Source organism: Macaca nemestrina, chromosome 6 (assembly GCF_043159975.1).
Source record: "Macaca nemestrina isolate mMacNem1 chromosome 6, mMacNem.hap1, whole genome shotgun sequence".
NCBI classification, from domain to species: domain Eukaryota; kingdom Metazoa; phylum Chordata; class Mammalia; order Primates; family Cercopithecidae; genus Macaca; species Macaca nemestrina.
The window spans coordinates 79,979,490-80,000,536 of record NC_092130.1 but is presented as its reverse complement, the minus strand read 5'-3'; the positions used below and the strand labels follow the sequence as shown (position 1 = coordinate 80,000,536).

At 36.3% G+C, this 21,047-nt stretch overlaps 1 protein-coding gene across 1 annotated transcript in view; it reads left to right on the top strand.

Annotated features, from left to right (window-relative positions):
* The first annotated feature begins 1,153 nt into the window (after positions 1–1,153).
* The window catches only part of LOC105471054 (family with sequence similarity 174 member A), a 44,131-nt gene continuing 24,237 nt past the window's right edge, over positions 1,154–21,047 (top strand). The window contains exon 1 of the mRNA XM_011723397.2: positions 1,154–1,807. Within this exon, the coding sequence (XP_011721699.1) occupies positions 1,374–1,807 (434 nt within the window). The 5' untranslated portion in view covers positions 1,154–1,373. The remainder of the gene's footprint in view (positions 1,808–21,047) is intronic.

The window sequence follows — 21,047 nt, the reverse complement described above, 5'->3', positions numbered from 1 at the left end:
GCAAGGAAGATATTATTGAAGACTACTGCTGTCAGGAAAGGGGATAGAACTCTTCTAAGCTCAACTCCTCTAAAAGAAACAAAGGAGTGCAGAGTTTTTAACAGCTATTTTGGGAAGATCATGGGCCACCTGAGTTTTCTGATTGACTTTACCCAAAGGAAAAGTAAATTTTCTCTTCCATGACAGGGGGTGGTTTTACAACTGGAAACGAAAAGCCTACAGCAGTTAGGCTCCTATGCTCTCACACAAAATAAGAGATGGCCCACTATCTTCCCTGCTGATTACCTTTCAAAGGCATGGCTTTCCATACCATACCCTTGAGATAGTTTTCAATTACAAAACTGGCCAGAAGCTTTAAAAAATATTTACATCTGAAAAGGGAAGAGAAAGAACTTACAACGGTAAAGTTTTCTAAAGTAAATGCTCTTCATATATATATATACACACACACACACATATATGTATATACACTTCAAGTTCTATGGTACATGTGCACAATGTGCAGGTTACATATGTATACCTGTGTCATGTTGGTGTGCTGCACCCATTAACTCGTCACTTACATTAGGTGTATCTCCTAATGCTATCCCTCCCCCTACCCCACGACAGGCCCCGGAGTGTGATGTTCCCCATCCTGTGTCCAAGTGTTCTCACTGTCCAATTCCCACCAATGCGTTAGAACATGCGGTGTTTGGTTTTCTGTCCTTGCAATAGTTTGCTCAGAATGATGGTTTCCAGCTTCATCAATGTCCCTGCAAAGGACATGAACTCATCACAAGTAAATGCTCTTTAGAAAGGGAGGTCAGGGATCCATAGGCAGGGAAAAAAGCCTGCTTAAAGCTTGTAATCAAGCTGAGGAAAACTAAGCCCTTCTGGCTTACAGATTAAATGTGTTATTGCAGTTTGACACGAATGAATTCAGAAAATGAGTTTCCAATCTCTCTGGGTTCCTGCATGAGAGGGTTGCTGTACATGTTACACAATCTCTTTTTGTCTACTTACTTTCTTAATAAGCATCCTTGACCGCTCCTCACTAACAGTGAAAAGAGCAAAGCTTTCAGAACGCTCACCTCCTCGCTTTTTACACAAGTGCGCTTGCGCACTAGGCGCTGGGGCTCTGACGTCACCAAGTGCACCCTGCCCCTACCAGTTAGCAACCGAAGGCGTCCTTAGCAGCAGTGGCCGCTGAGATGTACGAACTTCCGGTCCTCCAGGCAGCTGCCACTGCTATAGCCTCTGCCACCTGCCACGACCGGGCCTCTCCCTGGCGTTTGGTCACCTCTGCTTCATTCTCCACCGCGCCCATGGTCCCTCTTGGAGCCAGGGTGGCGGGCGCGGCAGCTTCCGGGTGGTGAGAGCGCGGTCCGGGAACGATGAAGGCCTCGCAGTGCTGCTGCTGTCTCAGCCACCTCTTGGCTTCCGTCCTCCTCCTGCTGCTGCTGCCTGAGCTAAGCGGGCCCCTGGCAGTCCTGCTGCAGGCAGCCGAGGCCGCGCAAGGTCCTGGGCCTCCTGACCCTAGACCACGGACATTGCCGCCGCTGCCACCGGGCCCTACCGCTGCCCAGCAGCCGGGCCGTGGTCTGGCTGAAGCTGCGGGGCCGCAGGGCTCCGAGGGAGGCAATGGAAGCAGCCCTGTGGCCGGGCTTGAGGCGGACGATCACGGAGGGAAGGCCGGGGAAGGCTCAGTGGGTGGCGGCCTTGCTGTGAGCCCCAACCCTGGCGACAAGCCCATGACCCAGCGGGCCCTGACCGTGTTGATGGTGGTGAGCGGCGCGGTGCTGGTGTACTTCGTGGTCAGGACGGTCAGGTGAGGCAAAGCCTCGGTGGGGCACCCCCGTGGGCCTGAGATACGCAGGCCAGTGATCTCCAGCAAGGCTGACTTCTGTGACCCTTTACCCTTCCCCAGCATCAGGGACTCGTGCCTAAGAATATGACATTGACCTTCTTAAAGGCCTGTTACCTTTGGAGCAGTTTAAACCTATAACTAATTGCTGCCTTTTGTTTATAAATTAGTGCCTTACCTCCAAATCTCTTCATCTGACCTATGACCCACGTCAGCCTCAAAGGACACCCTTTCTCTGAAGTGAAGATAATCTTTATGCCCTAGAATTTTGACTACTCTGTCTTGTAATATTTCTACTTTTCTAGTCTACATTTTTGTATACCTAACTGGTCAAAATTGTGCCTATCAGAATGCAAACTCTTGAAAGACATGATATCTATTTAGTAGGTTTGTGAGTCTTACAAATTATTTGTACAGTGCTGCCACTTAATAGGAAATCAATATATATTTGAGTGGATTAATAGTAATATGGGGGTGCCTTATGGATATTTTATTTTTATAAAATTCAGGAGAAGAAAAGTTCTTCCTTACTATCAGTGTTTCCTAGTGTTGGCCTTTAATCTGCCACCTAAGTAATTCACTTATACCTAATTAGTTGAGAATCACCTTCCTGAAGATTTGACATACAGAGCCAAGACCTCACCATTAGAAGCCAGCAAAGACACAAGGTGAGGGAAAGCTGTCTAGCAGTTTCCTTCATTATAACATAAGTGTAGAGGGTAGGTTTGCAGATTGTGTTTATTGTTTTCAAAATTACTTCACGTTTTTCCCATAATTACCCTCTGTATTGTAATTTAACATATTTCTTTAAACTGATTATTTAAAACCAAACTTTCCTTTTAAACAAGTCGTTATTATCATGAGTGGAAAACCAACATCACCATCACTTGACTGGTTAAAAAATAGTGTAAGCCAGTAGTTTTTGACATGTGGGCCAGGGAACCACACAGTTGGGAGTTTCACTAGACCTCTTCAGGGGACCTACAGTATTAAAACTATTTTCAAAATAATACATTCTGTTACAGGCTTATAGGGTACAAATAGTTCACTGATATTGTTTCAGATTCCACATTGCAACTAATCTTTAAGACACTGCTTGTCAAGTTTTGGTGTAGTGGTATCATAAAGGAATAACCACTCAAATATAAAAAGGCTATTACAATGTTTCTTTCCATTCCAAATTTATATCTGTGTGAAGATGGAATTACTTTATATGCTTCAACCAAACAACACATTGCAAAGGATTTAATGCAGAAGTAAATATAAAAATCTGTTTCCTATTTTTTGTTTCTATTTTTTATCTACTCCTATCACTTTAAGTCAGATATTAAAGGGAATTGGAAATAAAAATCTAAATGTCATTCTTTTTACCTTTTTTTTTTCTTTTTTGAAAAATAGTTGTTTTTCATAAAGGTTATGTTAACCTGTAATGTGTTTACTATTATTTTAAATCAGTTGATACGTATAGGTTTTCTCAAGTTTAATTAATATGTTAAACGTTGACATGTGTAATTCACATAAATATAAGTTCTTTTGAGTACCTGAACAATTTTAAGAATGTAAAGAAATCCAAAACCACGAGTGTAAGCAATATTTGAGAACCACATGTGTAAGCAATATTATTTGAGCTAGATATTGTTGGTTCACAAAGGCCAGCAAATCTGCACTCACACTCTAAGTGTTAAAAGAATATTGCCACCAAATTGAAACTTTCTTCTTAATGTAAAGAAAGATTAAAAGAATATTGAAACAAATTATTTTCCTCACTATATAACTGTTATTTACTGCTGTCTATATATATTTTCTATAAAAATGCATGGCCCCTTGAGTGTTATATCTCTTATACATGTAAATTATAGAATAATGATAATTTGGGGGGAATATTCCTTGCTTTTTTTTTTCTTTTGCTTCCACCTTTTAAATAATTTTAAATACACATATTTATTACCTTGATTTTCTGTCATTATTGTTGTAAAACAGATACAATCTTTCCAATCTGATCCTATTGCATGATTTGGTAACATGATGTGTGTTAACAGCCAAATTCTGAACTATGGCTAATAAAAACTGCATTCTTTAACCAGCATCTAACACATTCATGCAGTCCAAGTCCTACATTTAGTTGGCTGCCTGGCATCCAAAGCTTGAATGATGCTAACAGTGTCTGGGCAGTGTTCAGAACTCACACTTTTTGCTTCCAGATTATAGTTTTCTTCATTATCTTGGTGAATGCTCATTTTGGCTACCATTTTCAAACTATGTATGACAGTGCACTGAAATTAGTTATTTGTGCCAAGCAAGAAGAATGGGCCAAAATCATTATTTTCTTAACTGATTTGAGGTGATGCAGAAAAATATTTTACTTGTAAAATTTTATTACATCGAACCACATGAGACTTTCAAATAGTTTGTTAATCTAATTCATTTAGTGAATACGTAGGTAATAATAACTTCCTTTTTGAGTCTGGAAACATTCCAAAGAACAGTCATATTCTCACTGTAGAAATACAAAACGTATGTATATTTATATGCAAGGAACACACTAGGGACAAAGTAGATTTCCTAAAATGAACACTTAATCTCTATGAGAAGAGACTTGTCTGTCTTATTCTCTCCTGTATCCTCAGTGCTGAACATCATGTGCAGTATATGATGGGCACTGAATAAGCAGTTGCCTAATAGATGAGCACTCTTCATGTATTATATTGCTGAACACGTAGGTGGTAAGGATTTGGAAATTTAAGGATAATTGCTATTTACTAACAGAATAAAGAAATGTGAAGATTTCAATTAATACTTTTATTTTCTTCCTCTCAGTAGGACATTCACAGTAAAATATATAAGGCCAGGGAGCGGGGATATGGGGAAATCACTCTAGATGGTTGTTAGTTTGAGCACGTATGGTAATTATATAAAGGAATTTTTGTCATAACTGAATAATGATTCTTACCTTAAAAGCAGGGAATTTTTCCTTTTTCATGCAGGGAATTATTTCCTTTTTCATGCCATGTCATTGCTGGTTTTTCATTTTTTATTCAATTTGGTATATTGGAAGGCAATCAATGCTTAGAGTTTAATCCTCTACTTTAAAAAAAAAAAAACAAACTCTATGCTCTTTAGCAAGTCTCTTCCAATTTCAAGAAAAGATGGTGCTCATGCACATATGGTGGAGATGAGCATGAAATTTATTATGTTAACTTTTTTGTAAGCAGTCAGTATTTATTCAACTGACCAGTACTGTGCACTGGGGACACAGTTTTGAGCAAAACAAACATTTCTGCATCTATAACACTTACATACTAGAGGAGCAGAGGGGCATTAACCAAATAATCACATAGATAAGTACATAAAGGATGCTATGAAAGGGCATTAAAATGCAAATCCTATTAACACATAGTATATAGGAAATACAGAATATTAATTTAATTTGAATGCTTACCTAGCTCTATATGCTAAGACACAACATTAGGTTTTTTCGAAGAACCATACTTTGTAACTGAAAGATCATTTTTGAGCTTTTACTTATCATCCTAATAGCTGATAGTTGATAATTTATGTGTCAGATATAATGCTACGTACTTTATGTGCAGTTTGAAATTCTTGCAAAAACCTTCAAAGTAGGTAATATCATTCTTAGTGAGGAAATTTAGGCTGAGCAAGGTTAAATAACTTGCCCAAGGGTGCACCGGTAGGACCTGCCCAAACCCAGCTCTGCTGGAACTTACCTAACATGTTCAATCATCATGCTGCTTCCTGTGATCATTTAAAGTAACCAGTTTAAAGCGATATTGCACATAAAGATGGCTAGCTTATTTATGGAGAAAAATAAAGTCAATAGTGTATGCCCAGTGCCTTTCTGTTTAAAATATATGATTTTGTTGGATGTTAAATCTCCAAATTTTACCTTTTTGAAAAATGAGTTAACATTTATTGATCATCATGTTTGTGCCAAGGTGAAATAATGTCGTTTCCTACCTCAACTCCCTACATTCCTTCCCTCATCCAAAGATTTTCCTGATTTGCTAGACATAGTCAGGGAATGGTAATATTTTAAAGAAACATCTGTTAATATGGTCACATGTATTTCCACCTTAGTGGAGCAAGTCACTAATGATTTATGTATGTGAGTTTATATTTATATCAACATTTCTCTTTTGTCTGGTTACTTAAGAATATGAGTTAAGTTTTCTTTTTCTCCTAGAAGTCCTGTGGTTCCAGCCCTATTTACAAAATTATAAAACATCCATAGAAATCACTTAATTTAAGCAAAACCAGGAGTACTTTTGACTTTTTAACCATTTACGTATTTAGTGACTGTCACTAATTCAGTAAATATTATTTACCACCTATTCCATGCCATTACTAAGTTCTGTGATGAGGATTAGTAGTGCACAAGGAAAGTCCCTGCCTTCATGAGACTTCCATTATAATTGTTTATATCTCCTTGGAAAGTGGAGTTTTCCTAACATGTGTAAATTGTACTGGTTTGCCATTATTTCTTTAGCTAGGCAGTGTATGTCAAATGTTTTATATATAAAGAAACCCAGAAACTTGGAAATGTATTTAACAAGCACAAGTTCTCAAGTAATGATTTTTTTTTTTTTTTTTTTTTTTGCAAAGATGAAACTTCCCTTCACAAAATGTTTGCTCATACACCTAAAATATTTTGAAGTGTTAAGTTAGTTTGCTATGTAGTCAGGTGCCAAAATACCAAGATGATGACATAACTGATATGTCAGCAGTCAGTGTAAAGTGATAGAATGCTCTGTTTTTAAGTGATATTTGTCATATGTGCAGTTCTGGGAGGTAAAAGTGAAGATATACTAATTTGTTAGGGGTATTGAGGCCAGAGTAATGCTTGCTCATGTAATGCCACACACAGACATTGATATCTATACCGGGTAAATGTTTGAGACTACTTGCCCTGATACTATCTACCATAGACCCTGCCTAGTGATCTCAAGAGCTGAGGGGATCTTTGTCTCACCACATCAACAGCCATTTGCTTATATGACACCCTGGCTCAGGAGATTTGTAGGACAATGCTGAATGTGGACTATGTAAAGAAGTAGTTTGACAAGTTATCATATGGGCCACCTTTAAACCCACACAAATCTGTTTCTGATAAATTTGAATGACTGATACATCTCTCAAACTGTTCTGAATATTAGGACTTCAAAGATAATAAAGACATCATATTTGTGTTCAAGGAGCTTATCTAGTGAAGGAGTACCGCTGCTTTTTGTGGTAATAAACTAAACTTTTGGGAATATGGCAGCAAGAGATCAAGCTATTTGGAGAAGGCTGCTCTTAAATATCATTCCTATTAGACAAGGTCATCTGAAAAGTCACTTAATAGCATAACAAAAACTATTATATTTGTATAGAAGACTGAAATATTTATCTCTAATCAGCATAAATCTTTTACAAACTTGCCCCGTAACTGAATCTATTTTCAGTTGACCTTTTCTCCTTGGATATATTTCATTTCACTCTTAACTGTGCAGGCAGGGAGAAGTATTGGATGAGAGCTGTAGAAAGGGGTCCATTTAAGAATGGACTATCCAGTCTTGTTTAAATGCCATTAGTGGGGAAAGAGCCAGTACAGAAGGAAATATTGAAGATACGGGAAAGGAAGATACCTAAGAAGACATGAAGGAGGGAATCTAAATAAAGCTCTTATCATAGGACAGGAGAGAGATTTTCCACTGAAGTGTTCCCATTTCCATTCCTTTCATTCTTTTATACTTTTTGTGGTCTGGCGTCTAATTCTACCACTCTAGAATTAATCATGCAGAAGATGATTACTAAGCACATTATCTCAGTTTCATGGATATTTTCCCCTCTTTTCTGTAGTACTGAGTGCACTGGTTCTTACTTTGACTTCTGAGACATCTCTTCTGGTTTTCTTCTTACCTCCTTGAGTATTTCATGCCCAGCTTCTTCATGAATTTCTTATTCCATGAACTCTTCTTCCTAATTAGCACTCTTCTACAAGCTAATGTCTGGAGAGCAGGGCCTCTATCTTATTCCTCTTTGGTCCCTAAAGGCCCAGTCTGATTCCTAGAATATAATGAGATGCATTGAATTTTTGTGGAAGAGAATGACTTTCACCTCCCAACTGACAGTGTTTTCTGGGCCGTTTAACTCTTTCTGCTTTCACTGTCCATGTTCCCTGGGTGATCGATCCAAAGTTCATTTCCTTAATGGCCACCTCTAAGCTGTTAATTACTTTCTGAGTTACAGACATGTATAGCCAGCCAACTTCTTACTGGATAGATAATTCAGACTTGTTTTCAAATTTAAGCTTGAAACAATCATTTTTATCCCTGGACAAATCTTGCTGCACTCTGTAAGGTGAATAACACCATCATCTACACAGTTTCTCAAACTAGAAACCTGAGTCATCCCATGTCTCTCTTTTGCTTACGATTCACATACAGTCATCCAATTTCAATTGTTAAATATTTCTTGACTACATTACTGCTTTGTGAGCTCAATTGACCTTACATTAGTTTAGGTTCACATCACTAGATTATTGTGCTATTGTTTCTAACTTTTCTCCACTTCACTTGTCTCTCTTACAATTTACCTTCCACACTGAACAGATGGTGTTCCCTCTGAGATGTAAATCTGTCATACTATGTGTGTGCTTATAGTCCTTTATGGCCACACTGTCCAATATGGTAGCCACTAGGTACAGGTGGCTATTTAAAAACCTATGTTACCTGGGCACAGTGGCTTATGTTTGTAATCCCAGCACTTTGGGAGGCCAAGGTGGGCGGATCTCTTGAGTCCAGGAGTTTGAGACCAGCTTGGGCAACATAGTGAGACCCTGCCTATACTATGTGTGTGTGTGTGTGTGTGTCTGTGTGTGTGTGTGTGTGTGTATGTATATATAAAATACATTCACATACATATATGTATGGAGATACATGTATATGTGTATATATGTGTGTGTGTGTAAAATCTATATGTATATACACATACTGGGTATGGTAGTACAGGCTTATAAGTTCCAGATGTTTGGGAGGCTGAAGTGGGAGGATCATTCAAGCATAGGGTATCAAGACTGCAGTGTGTCATGGTCACACTACTGCACTCCACCCTTTGTGACAGAGCAAAACCTTGTCTCAAACAAACAAACAAAAGTTAATGAAAAATAAAATGTAAAATTCCAGTCCATTAGATACACTAGCTGCATTTATTTTCTTTCTTTCTTTCTTTAGAGACAAGATGTGGCTCAGCTCACTGCAAACTCTGCTCCCGAGCTCAAGCCATCCTCCCATCTCAGCCTTCCGAGTAGGTGGGACTACAGGCACATGCCAACACACTCAGCTAATTATTGTATTTTTTTATAGAGATTTGATTTTGCCATGTTGCCCAAGCTGGTCTTGAACTCTTGAGCTCAAGTGATCTGCCAGCCTTGGCCTCCCAAAGTGCTGGGATTACAGGTGTGAGCCACTTCACCAGCCAACTAGCCACATTTTAAGGGCTAAATAATCACATGTTGTTAGTGGCAACTGTATTGGACAGAACAATGCAGAATATGTCCATCATTGCAGAAAGTTCTATTGGACAGCACAATTCTATGGCATTTCATGGGATAAATGTTCATACTCTTTAGTTGAGTATTTAATTAGCTCCTTAATCAGATTTTTTTTTTTTTTTCTTTCTGATATGGAGTCTCCCTCTGTCACCCAGGCTGGAGTAGAGTGGTACAATCTTAGCTCACTGCAACCTCCACCTCATGGGTTCAAACTATTCTCCTGCCTCAGCCTCCCCGAGTAGCTGGGACTACCGACCATCATTTTTTATTTTATCTTGTCTTCCAATCTCTAACGAACTATATTTTTACGGAAGTACATTTTTCAAGGAGTGGAATTCTTTGCATTCTTTCTTTCTTCTCTTGTTTAACTCCTGGTTGTCTCTGAAGATGAAATGGAACATGTACTCTACTGGGAAATCTCTGTGATTCCAGACCATTCTGAGAATACCTGTATTATGACATTATTTCCTGTGGACTATAATAGTTGGTTCTGCTTCTGTCTTCTTTTCTACACTGTTTGCTCTTTATGCCTTATTTAGAAAATAGTAAATTTTCACGTGTTTTCTGAATTAATATCAAAAGGAAATAAGAAATAATATATCAGGCTTGATATGATGGCTTATACCTGTAATCCCAGCATTTTGGGATTCTAAGCCAGGAGAACTGCTTGAATCCAGGGGTTGAGACCAGCCTGGGCAATATAGCGAGACTTCATCTCTACTAACAAGAAAAAAAGGAAAAAATTAGCTAGTTGTGGTAACCTGTGGCCCCAGCTACTCAAGAAACTGAAGTGAATCACTGGAGTCCAGGAAGTCAAGCTCATACCCCTGCATTCATACCCCTGCATCCCAGAAATAGATGAGATCCGAGAGACAGAGAGAGAGAGAGAGATTGAGAGAGAGAGAAGAGGAGGGGAGGGGAAGGCAGAGGAGGGGAAGGAGGAGGAGGAAAATAGGAGAGAGAAAGAAAGAGAAAGGAAAAGAATAGAAAATAAATACTATATGTGAAATCAAAACATGTAAATGAAGATTAGAAATGTGAGGTAGCTGTGTGAGAGAGGTGTTAACATCAGTCCTGCAATAATGTAGTCATTTTAATTCATTTCAATTCCATACTGGAACCTCATGATATATGATTGTGTAGAGAAGTCAATTTTTTTAACAGGTGTATATTATTTGCATGTATTTACCCAAGATAATGTGTAGATTATTCACCAATGTATATCTAACATGACTGCAGTCCTAGGGGTATTAGAGTACAACCAGAAAATGTGTTCCTCTGTAATTGATAGAGGTTGAATGTGGGACACAATGGAGAAACTAGATTGAGATGCTTCTGGTGAGTTATTGTAAAGTTTTTCTGAAAACAAAATCAATAGCATTTGAACATTACTATCAACTGGTAGCAATGCTCAGGTGGTATCTACCAATACACTCTACCAGTGTTCCTGGACCCATTGCTACAGCAAACATCTGTTCTAACTAGATGGTCCTTATGCCCTGCCAGTTGTTAAATAGCTAAATACCTTGAGTGTCACCTCTACTCCTACTCTTCAAAGTTCTTGAGTTCTTTTGTCATGATCTCCAATGCCCTTTTTGGTATTTCTCTTGTATATTATTGCATTTGATTTTAATTTTATCTTTGGTGAAGACTACATTTAAAAAATTACTTAGGTTTGATCTTTTCTAAAATATGAGAAATATGATACATTTTGAAATTGGGTTGAAAGATATGTTGGTAATTTGCATTGTTCAGTATGATATAAAACATATCTATAGAAATACTTAAATCATAAATTGAGAATCTTATAGTAATTGAAGACACTTTCTTAAGAAATCAGGTTTTCCTTGGCATTTTTGGAGAGATTTTTATTGCTATATTCTTTAATAATCCTTTTATTTTCTGGAAGAAGTTGGTATAGAGTTGAAAATTTGTAGAAAAACATGAAGATGTTGACTGTTGTAAGATTTTGACTGGCATGTAATGTCAATTCTTTCTGTATAGCCAAACTGTATTATGCTTTTGTAATGTAAAAGTGGTAATATATACTATGATTTGATTTTATACTGTAATTTTATGTATTCACCAGTCATCTCAATAGTAAAGCAAAACATCCAAAAGATAAAACTGTCTCTGCGTTTCTGTGCTATTTACATACATATGAGCATATGTGTAATTTTCCATGAATGCCTTTATTCCTCTAGTTAATATAATAGTTTTAGTTTTAACTTTTTTATTACTGAAATATATAGAACAAACTTCACATTATTAATATATGTTACATGTTAATAAAACATATGACATAATTTTAACCTTGTGTTATCACTTATAGATCTTGTTTAAAGGAACTATTATTTTTCCTGTCATTATGTATACTGTAGATACCTTAAATTTATATAGATGTATACAAAAAACCTTATAAAATTATTTGATAAATGTTATCTTATTTCAGCCTCAACTCTGAGGTGAATAGATAATTTTTCAAATTAGGAAATTGATATGAGAAGCTACGTATTTTAATCAGTATAGTACAAGCTACAGTTGAACAAACAACTTCAATCTAAATGCCATGACACAATAAAATTCTATTTATTCTTTAAGAAAATTCAGCTGCAGATTTGGGCTATCCTCCAAGACAGTTGTCCTCCATGTGGTAACAGCAATTTAGCTGGCTTTAATGTTTGGTCTTGCCATGCCAACATATGTCTTTCACAGTTGTCAGAGCTTGGTGAGAGACACCAGAGAATGCACAGGAGCTTTCAAATGCCTTTACCTAGAAATGGCACAGTTACATCTGTTCATGTTTTATTAACCAGTCCAAGTCATGAGGCTCCTATGGGAAGTGAGTCGGTACTATGTGTAGGGGGCAGGGGACTGGAGGTCAAGATTTGATGAACACTAATAATATCTGCCATATGAAGTGATAGACCAAAAGTCATATTGCTGGAAGAGTGCCCAAGCTCCTGCAGAACTCAGAGTTTGAACTCTACTTTTGCCATTTCTTCTATATTATTCAGTGAGTTCTTGAATTGATTGATTATATGTTTACTCTTTCATTGGTATGAATTTGCATCTTGAAAAGTAGTAAAACAAATTTCTATTGAGCCTGGAAATAATACACAGTTAATACTTTTTGCCATTAGCTTGGTCTGCACTATCTCCCTTTGCTATCTTATCTTATTATATGCACTATACCAGATACACATTGATACCCATTGCAAAACTATCTCAGTTCTTCAAAAAGTGATGCTGCCATAAACAATCAACGAAATGCATCTACTCTTTAATTACCTGTTTTTATTTTCTTCTCGCTGTCCACTGCTTAGTGTGTAGATGTTTTTCTATCCCATGGCTTCTGGCTTCTCTGAGTTTTTGCTTTCTTGTGATCTACTATGACTTGTCATACTCTTTATTCTATATGATGTCATTTTGACTCCTTTAGTCTTTATCACCCATTACAACTGACTCATGTTCATGTGTGCATATATATGTGCATATTTTCTTCCATATTGACTTCCCAACGTTGATATTCTGATTGGTTTATCTTATCTTTATGAGTTAGGCCACATCATCCGTCACAATCTAGCATAGGGGTTGACAGTCCTAGTTTAGAAAGGTGCTCATCCCAGGCTTGTATTAGTTATCAGTGGATATAAGTGATTTGTCATGGTAGAAAATATGATTAACCATTTCTGCCCATTCATTAAAAAAGTATGAGTGGAGCAGTTTTTCTGAGGTCTAGGGACAGTGGACATGACAGTTTCCATGATACCATGTCTTGTGCATTGTTTTAATAATGTAGATTTCCATATTGTTTTAATGGTGGGATCCTAATATATAAACTAACTAAAAGCAATAATGCACTGATTGGCCATACCTCCACAGAAACCTAGGACACTGAAGAGCCCAGTTTGAAAACAGTCATGTTCTTCAATTTGGGCTGCCAAATCTCTGAGACAATGTGATGGGAATGATATGATCTACAAGGAGATGGGAAAAGTGTGCTAAGCTGAGAAAACAAGTATAAAATGAAGCTGTGAAAAGTTAGTGAGCTTTTTGGTGGCAATGTTATTTAAGATTGAAAATTGCTGATAAAACATTTGATTGGTTTATTCAGAGTGGAGGATTGCTGATAGAACCTGCCTGAAAGATTCTTAAAGAGTATCACAAGGAAAGATACATCCAGATGATATACAATGGCAATGTGGCTCAGATAAACTAATATGTTAAGTGTCCTTATCAGTTAGGAGGTTTTTAGCTATAAATAATAAAATATCCAATTTAAAGTGAGTTAAACACAAGGAAATATTTTGTTGTTGTCATTTACTTATCATGTATATGAATAGGCCCAGGTTTGGTTCAGTGACTTTGGGAGATTATTAAGAATTCCGTACTTTTCCACGCTTGCCTTTCTATAGGATGCCTACCTCTGCTCTAAATATTATGTTCTCACTCAATAGTATCTTAAGCAAGAAGGGAGGCCTTCTCTATCCTTTTGTTTTGTTTTTTAATCAGGGAGAAAAATCTTTCCTGGAAACCCCACTACCAGAGACACGCCCTTCCATCTCATTTTTCTGAACTGCTTCATCTGCTTACTCCTAGACAATGACTGGCAAAAGGAAAATTATATTTTCATGATTGGTTTGAATCAGTTATTATGGCCATTATGTACTTTAGGGCTGGGCTCAATTGCCTTCTAAACAAAATCATGGTTCTGTTAAGCCAGAAGAAGAAAGTTGCCTCTAAACAAAGCAGATTCTATTATAGTGATCAAAATTAAGAGAGAGACTCATCAGAACAACAACTAATCAAAACAACATAATTATACTTGTTAATGTGAGTAGCTGCCAAGTTATTATTATTACTTTTACTACATAAGGATGAATTAGAAAATATAGCTCAACTAAAACAATTATCTAGTCTGGTATAATGCGAGATAGTTGTTTTGAAGTTTAGCAGACTGTTTTCACCTAATTTTTTGACCTTCATTAAAATTACTTAGATTCATTAGGAATACATTTTGTCTCAATATTCTAAAACTCAGATTCAGTAGTCAAATTACTTGTGTATGAATCTTAGCTCTACCATTCACTGTCCCGCATTTAATTTTCTCTAATTTCTGCCTTTCTGTGGATGAAATGAAGGCACTTAACCTACAGGACTGTCATGAGGATCAGGTAATATTTATGAGCCGTTTAGCTTAATGCCTGGTGTATGTGCATGCACAGAAAACATCAGCTCTTCTTAATTGCATGTTTTTTCATCTGGAATTCCAATTACAATTTATCTGGGGAGTTTTACTATAATGTTTTTAATACCTCTGTCTCATAAACTATTAATATTGTCACTATTTTCATTTTTATACTTTATCACTTATGAAATAGAAGCTTTAAATATATAGATATACAAATATTGTTATATATTATAAATATATGTATATTTGTATTATGTATAACTTAAATCTCTGTGTATTTATATATGTATATATATGTGTATGTATCTATGTATATATATATCTGTGGTACCTGACTGCTAAAGCTATAATCAGCAAGATGGTAGAACTGACAGGGCTGTAGATAGAGTCAGTGTAAGGGGAATGAAAGGTTGGTCATAGAGCCAGTGAGGGGCTACAAAAGATGAATCTTGGGGGGTACTGAACTGTAGCTAGGACTTTAAGGTTGATTGGGAAATAAATTCATGCTAAATTTTTAGAAATGGAGGTCAGAAGAATTATCAAGTCTCACATCCTGAGCCTTAGGGCCTAAAAGGGAAGACAAAGTAATCCACGTCAAGACAAAGAGGAGATATGACAAGGAAACTATATGTTACATACTTTCATATGGAATACTTCAAAGCCAAACTATATAACACTGATTTAGGATTTACTTTACCTGGGGGTGTCTGCCAACATGCCTTCAACAGGAGACAAATCTAAGCACAGGAACTGATTGTATGTGCTGAATTGCAAGGAGTTGGGAGAGAAAAGGTATCTATCAAGGAAAACAAGGTTACAGTGTCCTGAACATACATGAACATGCTTTTGATTTTTTTGTTGTTGTTGACCTTTGGGTGTTAGCAGTAAACACTTTATTAGAATTCAGCAGTAGCAGGATACCTCGTTGGAGGAACTTTCTAGTTAATGATACACGTGGTCAAGATTGTGGTAGGGACAGAGCTTGATAACTATCAGGCTAATGGAGAGGGGTTTTAAATAATATGAAAAAATGCTAAAGGAATTCAAAAGTACAATCTGCAAACTTCAACATGGAGTCACATGCATTTTAATAGCTCCTAAGAGTTTATATCAAGGTCACTAATTATAATGATCCTGAGAGGTTAAAAAAAGACTTTAAAAAAAATTCATTTTCTTCTGTATAGGATGGCAGGAATATCTTTAGCATTGAATATGGTTCCATATAGAATGCTGAGAAATTAAAAGTAGTACAAAAAGCCAGTTTGGCTTTTGAAAGGATAAACTTCAGTTATTTGTAGTATATATGAAGGAAAACTGTGTTTTTAGAATATGGTAAATCTACATACCAAAAGGACAAAAATAAAACTCCTCAGCATAGGATACAAGCTAAATATTAGGGATTCTAGTTGGGTTAGAGTATGACAGTTGCCTGGACCATACCTAAAACATCCTAAATGAAATCTTAGAGCTCCTGATGTGAGTACATGTTTAATGTTTTTAAATATCCTAGTACTTTTTTTTTTTTTTGTCCTGAGTCAGGAAGCTGTTACCTCCAGAGGTTCATATTATGATTTTAAATTTGGCTAGCTCCCTTAGATTTTGTTGTGGTATGTATCTGGAAATGATGTTTTTTCAGGCTTGTTTTATTCCAAGGGTGATAATTTATATATAAAATTTTAGATATCTTTCTTATACAGAGAAAATGGAAGAAATATTGTGCATCTATATATTTTAGTCAACTAATTTATTTAGCAATATTTATCAGGCATCAACTTTATGACAGAAGTTGTGTGCTGTGGCTACTGTGGTGAATAAGAATAGATACAGCTCCTGCTCTCACAAAATCAAATGTCTGGTAGGGATGACGAACAGTTACTTAAATAGGTATACAAGTGAACTGTTCATAAGCACTTTAAAGGACATGTATATAGTTTCAGTGGAAGCCAATAGTAGACATCTGTGACCTAGTTAGGTAGAGCAGAAAAGGGTTTCCTGAGGAAGTTATATTTAAGCTGAAAGATGAGCAGGCATTCACACAACAGTATTGTGGTGGGTGGGAGAAGAGTGTGAGGCCAATGGCAGAGAAAGCACGGCCATCATGAGGGACTGAGAGAAGGCTATGTGGCTGGAGTTCAGAACCTGGAGTGGAATGTGGAGCAAAGAACAAGATGAGGCTAAAGATGAAAACATGGTCCATCTTGTGCTCATCTTTGTAGGCGATATATTATAGACTCATTACTTAATGTTGAGTAATAGGAAACCATTGAAGGTTTTAGAGAATGAAGGGAAGGTTAATGGGTGACCAGAGTAGGTAGAGATAGTGAATTAGGAAGCTATTTTAATCGGCAGAGGAAGAGATGAGAGGACAGCAGTGGTATGGTGAAGCAATATAAATGAATTTAAATTATTTTTAGGAAATACAATCAATAATACCTTGTGATTGTGGCAGCCGTGGAGATACACTAATCAGACTTCCATTCAAGAGAACATGCTATAGGAAGCAAAGTTGGTTGACATCCTCCTGCTGTCACAGATTTGGGTCCATCACAGCATTCATGCCAGGACAATAACCCCTAAACTTGTCCCTAGCCGATGACTGAGTGGAGCAGAACCTGGCCATCCTGACTAACAGGGACCTCCACTAATGGGCAACCTTTGCTTACAGACATGCCACTGGCCTGGTGAAGACTCTTCCAGAACTGCACTTCAAGCTACAACTCTTTCTAGCTGGTCGTCCTTCCTTTCTACTCTTTCACAGGTGTCAGACCTCTATTACCCATTGTAAGATCTCTTTATTTTCGCTTTTCTCTCTCTCTCTATCCTTCATAGGCCCTTCCCTAACAATTCTCTTGTATTCTATATTAATTTGTTAGAGCTATTGCAAAAAAGTACAAGTGGGCTGTCTTAACAGAAATGTATTGTCTCACAGTTCTGGAGGCTAGAAATCCAAAATCAAGGTACTGACAGGGCTGGTTCTTTCTGAGATCTGTGAGGGAAGGATCTGTTCTAGGCCTGTCTTGATCTTTTTGATGACATTTTCATGTTCACATGGCGTTCTGCCTGTGTGCGTGTCTGTCTCCAAAATTTCCCTGTTTATAAGGACATCAGTCACATTGGATGAGGGCCTACCTTAATGATCTCATTTTAACTTGATTACCTCTATAAAGACCCTGTTTCTAAATAAGGTCACATTTTGCAGTACCGGGGATTAGGACTTCAACATAAGAATTTTTGGAGGATACAGTTCAACCTGTAACATGCAGACACATCCCTTATTAGTATCTGATTCTTGAAGAAGTGGAACTAACAACTGATGGATTGGGTTGTGGAAATGGGGAATAAAGATGAGAATGATATCAAATTCTTCAAAAGAATTTTTACTATGTGTCATATATTCAATTGGGTTGGACTTCCTGATGAAAAGTATAGACAACTACAATTGTGGTTCTCTAATTTTTATTCACTTATGTTTCAGGGGTAAAGAAGGTTTCACATTTATTCTTGGTCACTAGTTTACTTTTTTCTAAAAATAGTCAAGAAAAAAATTTTGTTTTAGTTATAGATTATTATTTACTGTTTCATCATTATGTCTAACCACATAAGGGAGTGTGTATGTGTGTGTGAATAGTAAATAATATATTCTTCAGGCTAGCTTTGAAAAAAAAAAACAGAAGGGAAAATATCAAATTAGGTAGATACAACAAATTACAGCAAACTTAAATCAGGTGGATATATCAAGCCGCAGCAAGTTACACTGATCAGTGTTCTCCCTTTCATAGAGCAATGAAATGAAATGGAATTTTATTCTGTTGTGTTTATTTTATGTGGCATCATATATTTTTACATAAAATTTTATCAAACTTACTTTAGTAATTTAGTTTTATTTTGATACTCTAACTTATATACATGTTATTGGAAGAGAAATAGTTCTTACCAACCTGAGTGTATTGGAACATTAAGGAATCTGCATCTATATTAAGGCAGCTATTTGAATATTAACTTGAATACCTAGAAAGCATCTGACCAGGATCATTTATCTGTGCATACCAGGTGATGAGTGAATATAATTCTATATGAGTAATCATATAGCTTTTTTCTTTTGCCTGCTCAGGCTTCCATACTTTCCTCTGTGCAAATGTGTAAAGTCTCTATTTTTATTTTTATTAGAAGCTGGCAAAATTTGTTTCTGCATTTCCAAATGCATTTACTATGTCTAGTAGAAAAGTGTACATATATTTGTCTATATCTACATGTGTGTGTATAATATATATGTAATTGTCAACACACGTGTAGATGAGTTTGGGTGTCATGAGCCTAATGAAGACATTCATTTATAAGAAAAGAACCATGGCTATTAAAATTGCATAAATATTAAAGCTCTCGTTTTTATTTTTTTTTAATAATACACAATGCATATTAAAAGACAAAGTAGCCTTTTTACTTAAAATTTTGGTGTGTTTTAATGTGTATTTTATTTTATACTTAATGTTTGTTAGTATTTTCAGTAGTATTTGTTGAATCACCCAAGTTATTTGAAAGCTTTATAATTTTTTTTCTTTTTCTTCGTTGAGATGAATCACCCCATATAGTAATAGAGTGTATGTGTTTTATCATAGTTGATGTTTTTATGTGTCCATGTGGCTGTATGACCACATAATTATCACTCCCTATATCTTTGAACAGAGCAAAGACATTTTTAGAGAAATTACATTTCTGGTTTAAATTTTATTTAATAACATACAGCATTTTTTACTCATTCTTGGATGAGTCAGTACATATACTAAAACAGTAAATTCATTTAGATTAGAACTACATCACCCATTTCTCTGATGCCTAACAATATTCTGTATTTATATATGAAATAGGTTCTTGTTTCTAAAGAATTTGGATTCATTTTTAGAAGATAGTATTTACATACACGTTTAAATTAAAGGATAGAATAAAGAATAAAATGTCCAAACCAATGCAGCCAAATGTTTAGGCTATACACAGATAGGGAAAATAGTATTATTAGGCAAATTAGTTTGACTGCTTATTGTAAGATTAGGAATCATTAAAGACTTTAAATGTAGAGAAGAACATAAGATGAGCAGAATGTTAAAGTCTTTAAGCCCTACATTTGTATCATTTTTTGTTTGTTTGTTTTAAGACTAGCCAACCTGTCCTGTGACTAACAATGACAGGTTAACATATTAACTGTTTGATATATATGACCTGGGAGAATCTAGTTTATTTCCAAAAATAATTTCACATGACATTAACTTTATTGACTAAAAATGTCAAAATGTTTGGAACCCATATGGTTTCAAAAACTAGCAAAAGACTGACAAAAGGAAAGAGAAATTTTAACTCTCAATATCCTTAACTTATATTTCCAACTAGTTTCACTCACTCTTATGTAATCACTTTTTAAAATGAAACAATTGCATGCAGATATCATTAAATAATATGATTCAAAAGCACGAATAGTCAACTAACTTTCCTCTAGTTTTCTGTCTCTCTCTCTCTCTCTTTTTTTTTTTTTTTTTTTTTTTTTTTTTGAGACAGAGTCTTCACTCTGCCGGCCAGGCTGCAGTGTAGTGGCTTCATCTCAGCTCACTGCAGCCTCTGCCTCCCAGGTTCAAGCCATTCTCCTACTTTAGCTTCCCGAGTGGCTGGGATTACAGGTGCACCCCACCATGCTCAGCTAATTTTTGTATTTTTACTAGAGACAGGATTTCACCATGCTGGCCAGGCTGGTCATGAACTCCTGACCTCTGGTAATCCGCCCTCCTTGGCTTCCCAAAGTGTTGGAATTACAGATTTGAGTCACCATGCCCAGACTGTTTTTCTATTTCTACTTTCTAAAGACAATACATTTATTATTTCTTTCCTTTGTTTGTTTGCCAATTACTTCCGTAAGTCTAAATCAGAGGTTAGCAAAGTATGGCCCACAGGCCAAATTCCTTCTGCTGATGTTTTGGTAAGGCCTAAGAGCCAAAAATGTTTTGTCTATCTGTCTATCTATCAGTCATCCATCTATATATTTTTAAGGGTGGTAAACAAAACAAAAATTTAAATGAATATGTAGCAGAGTGTGTCCTACAGGGCATAAAATACTATCTAATTTTTTACAGAGAAAGTTTAGACCTCTGGTCTACATGATGTGTGTGGGTGTGTGGGCACACATACACACACACACACATACTTGTTAATGTGACAACCTAAACATACTTAATTTCTCACTATGAAAGAAAGCGTACTTTGTATTTCATACTACTTCATTTTTGCTAGTACTAATATTTACTGACCCTTTCATTAGTTACATTTGTAACTTTAAATACTATGCTTAACTCTCTGTTTCCTGTGCCGTCACTTTAGACGTGTATATAGACAGCTCTATAGGTAATGACTGGTGGAAATTTTCTTGGTTTGTGTTCACACTTAGTAACATTTTGTAAATTTTAACCCTGAGACCAGGC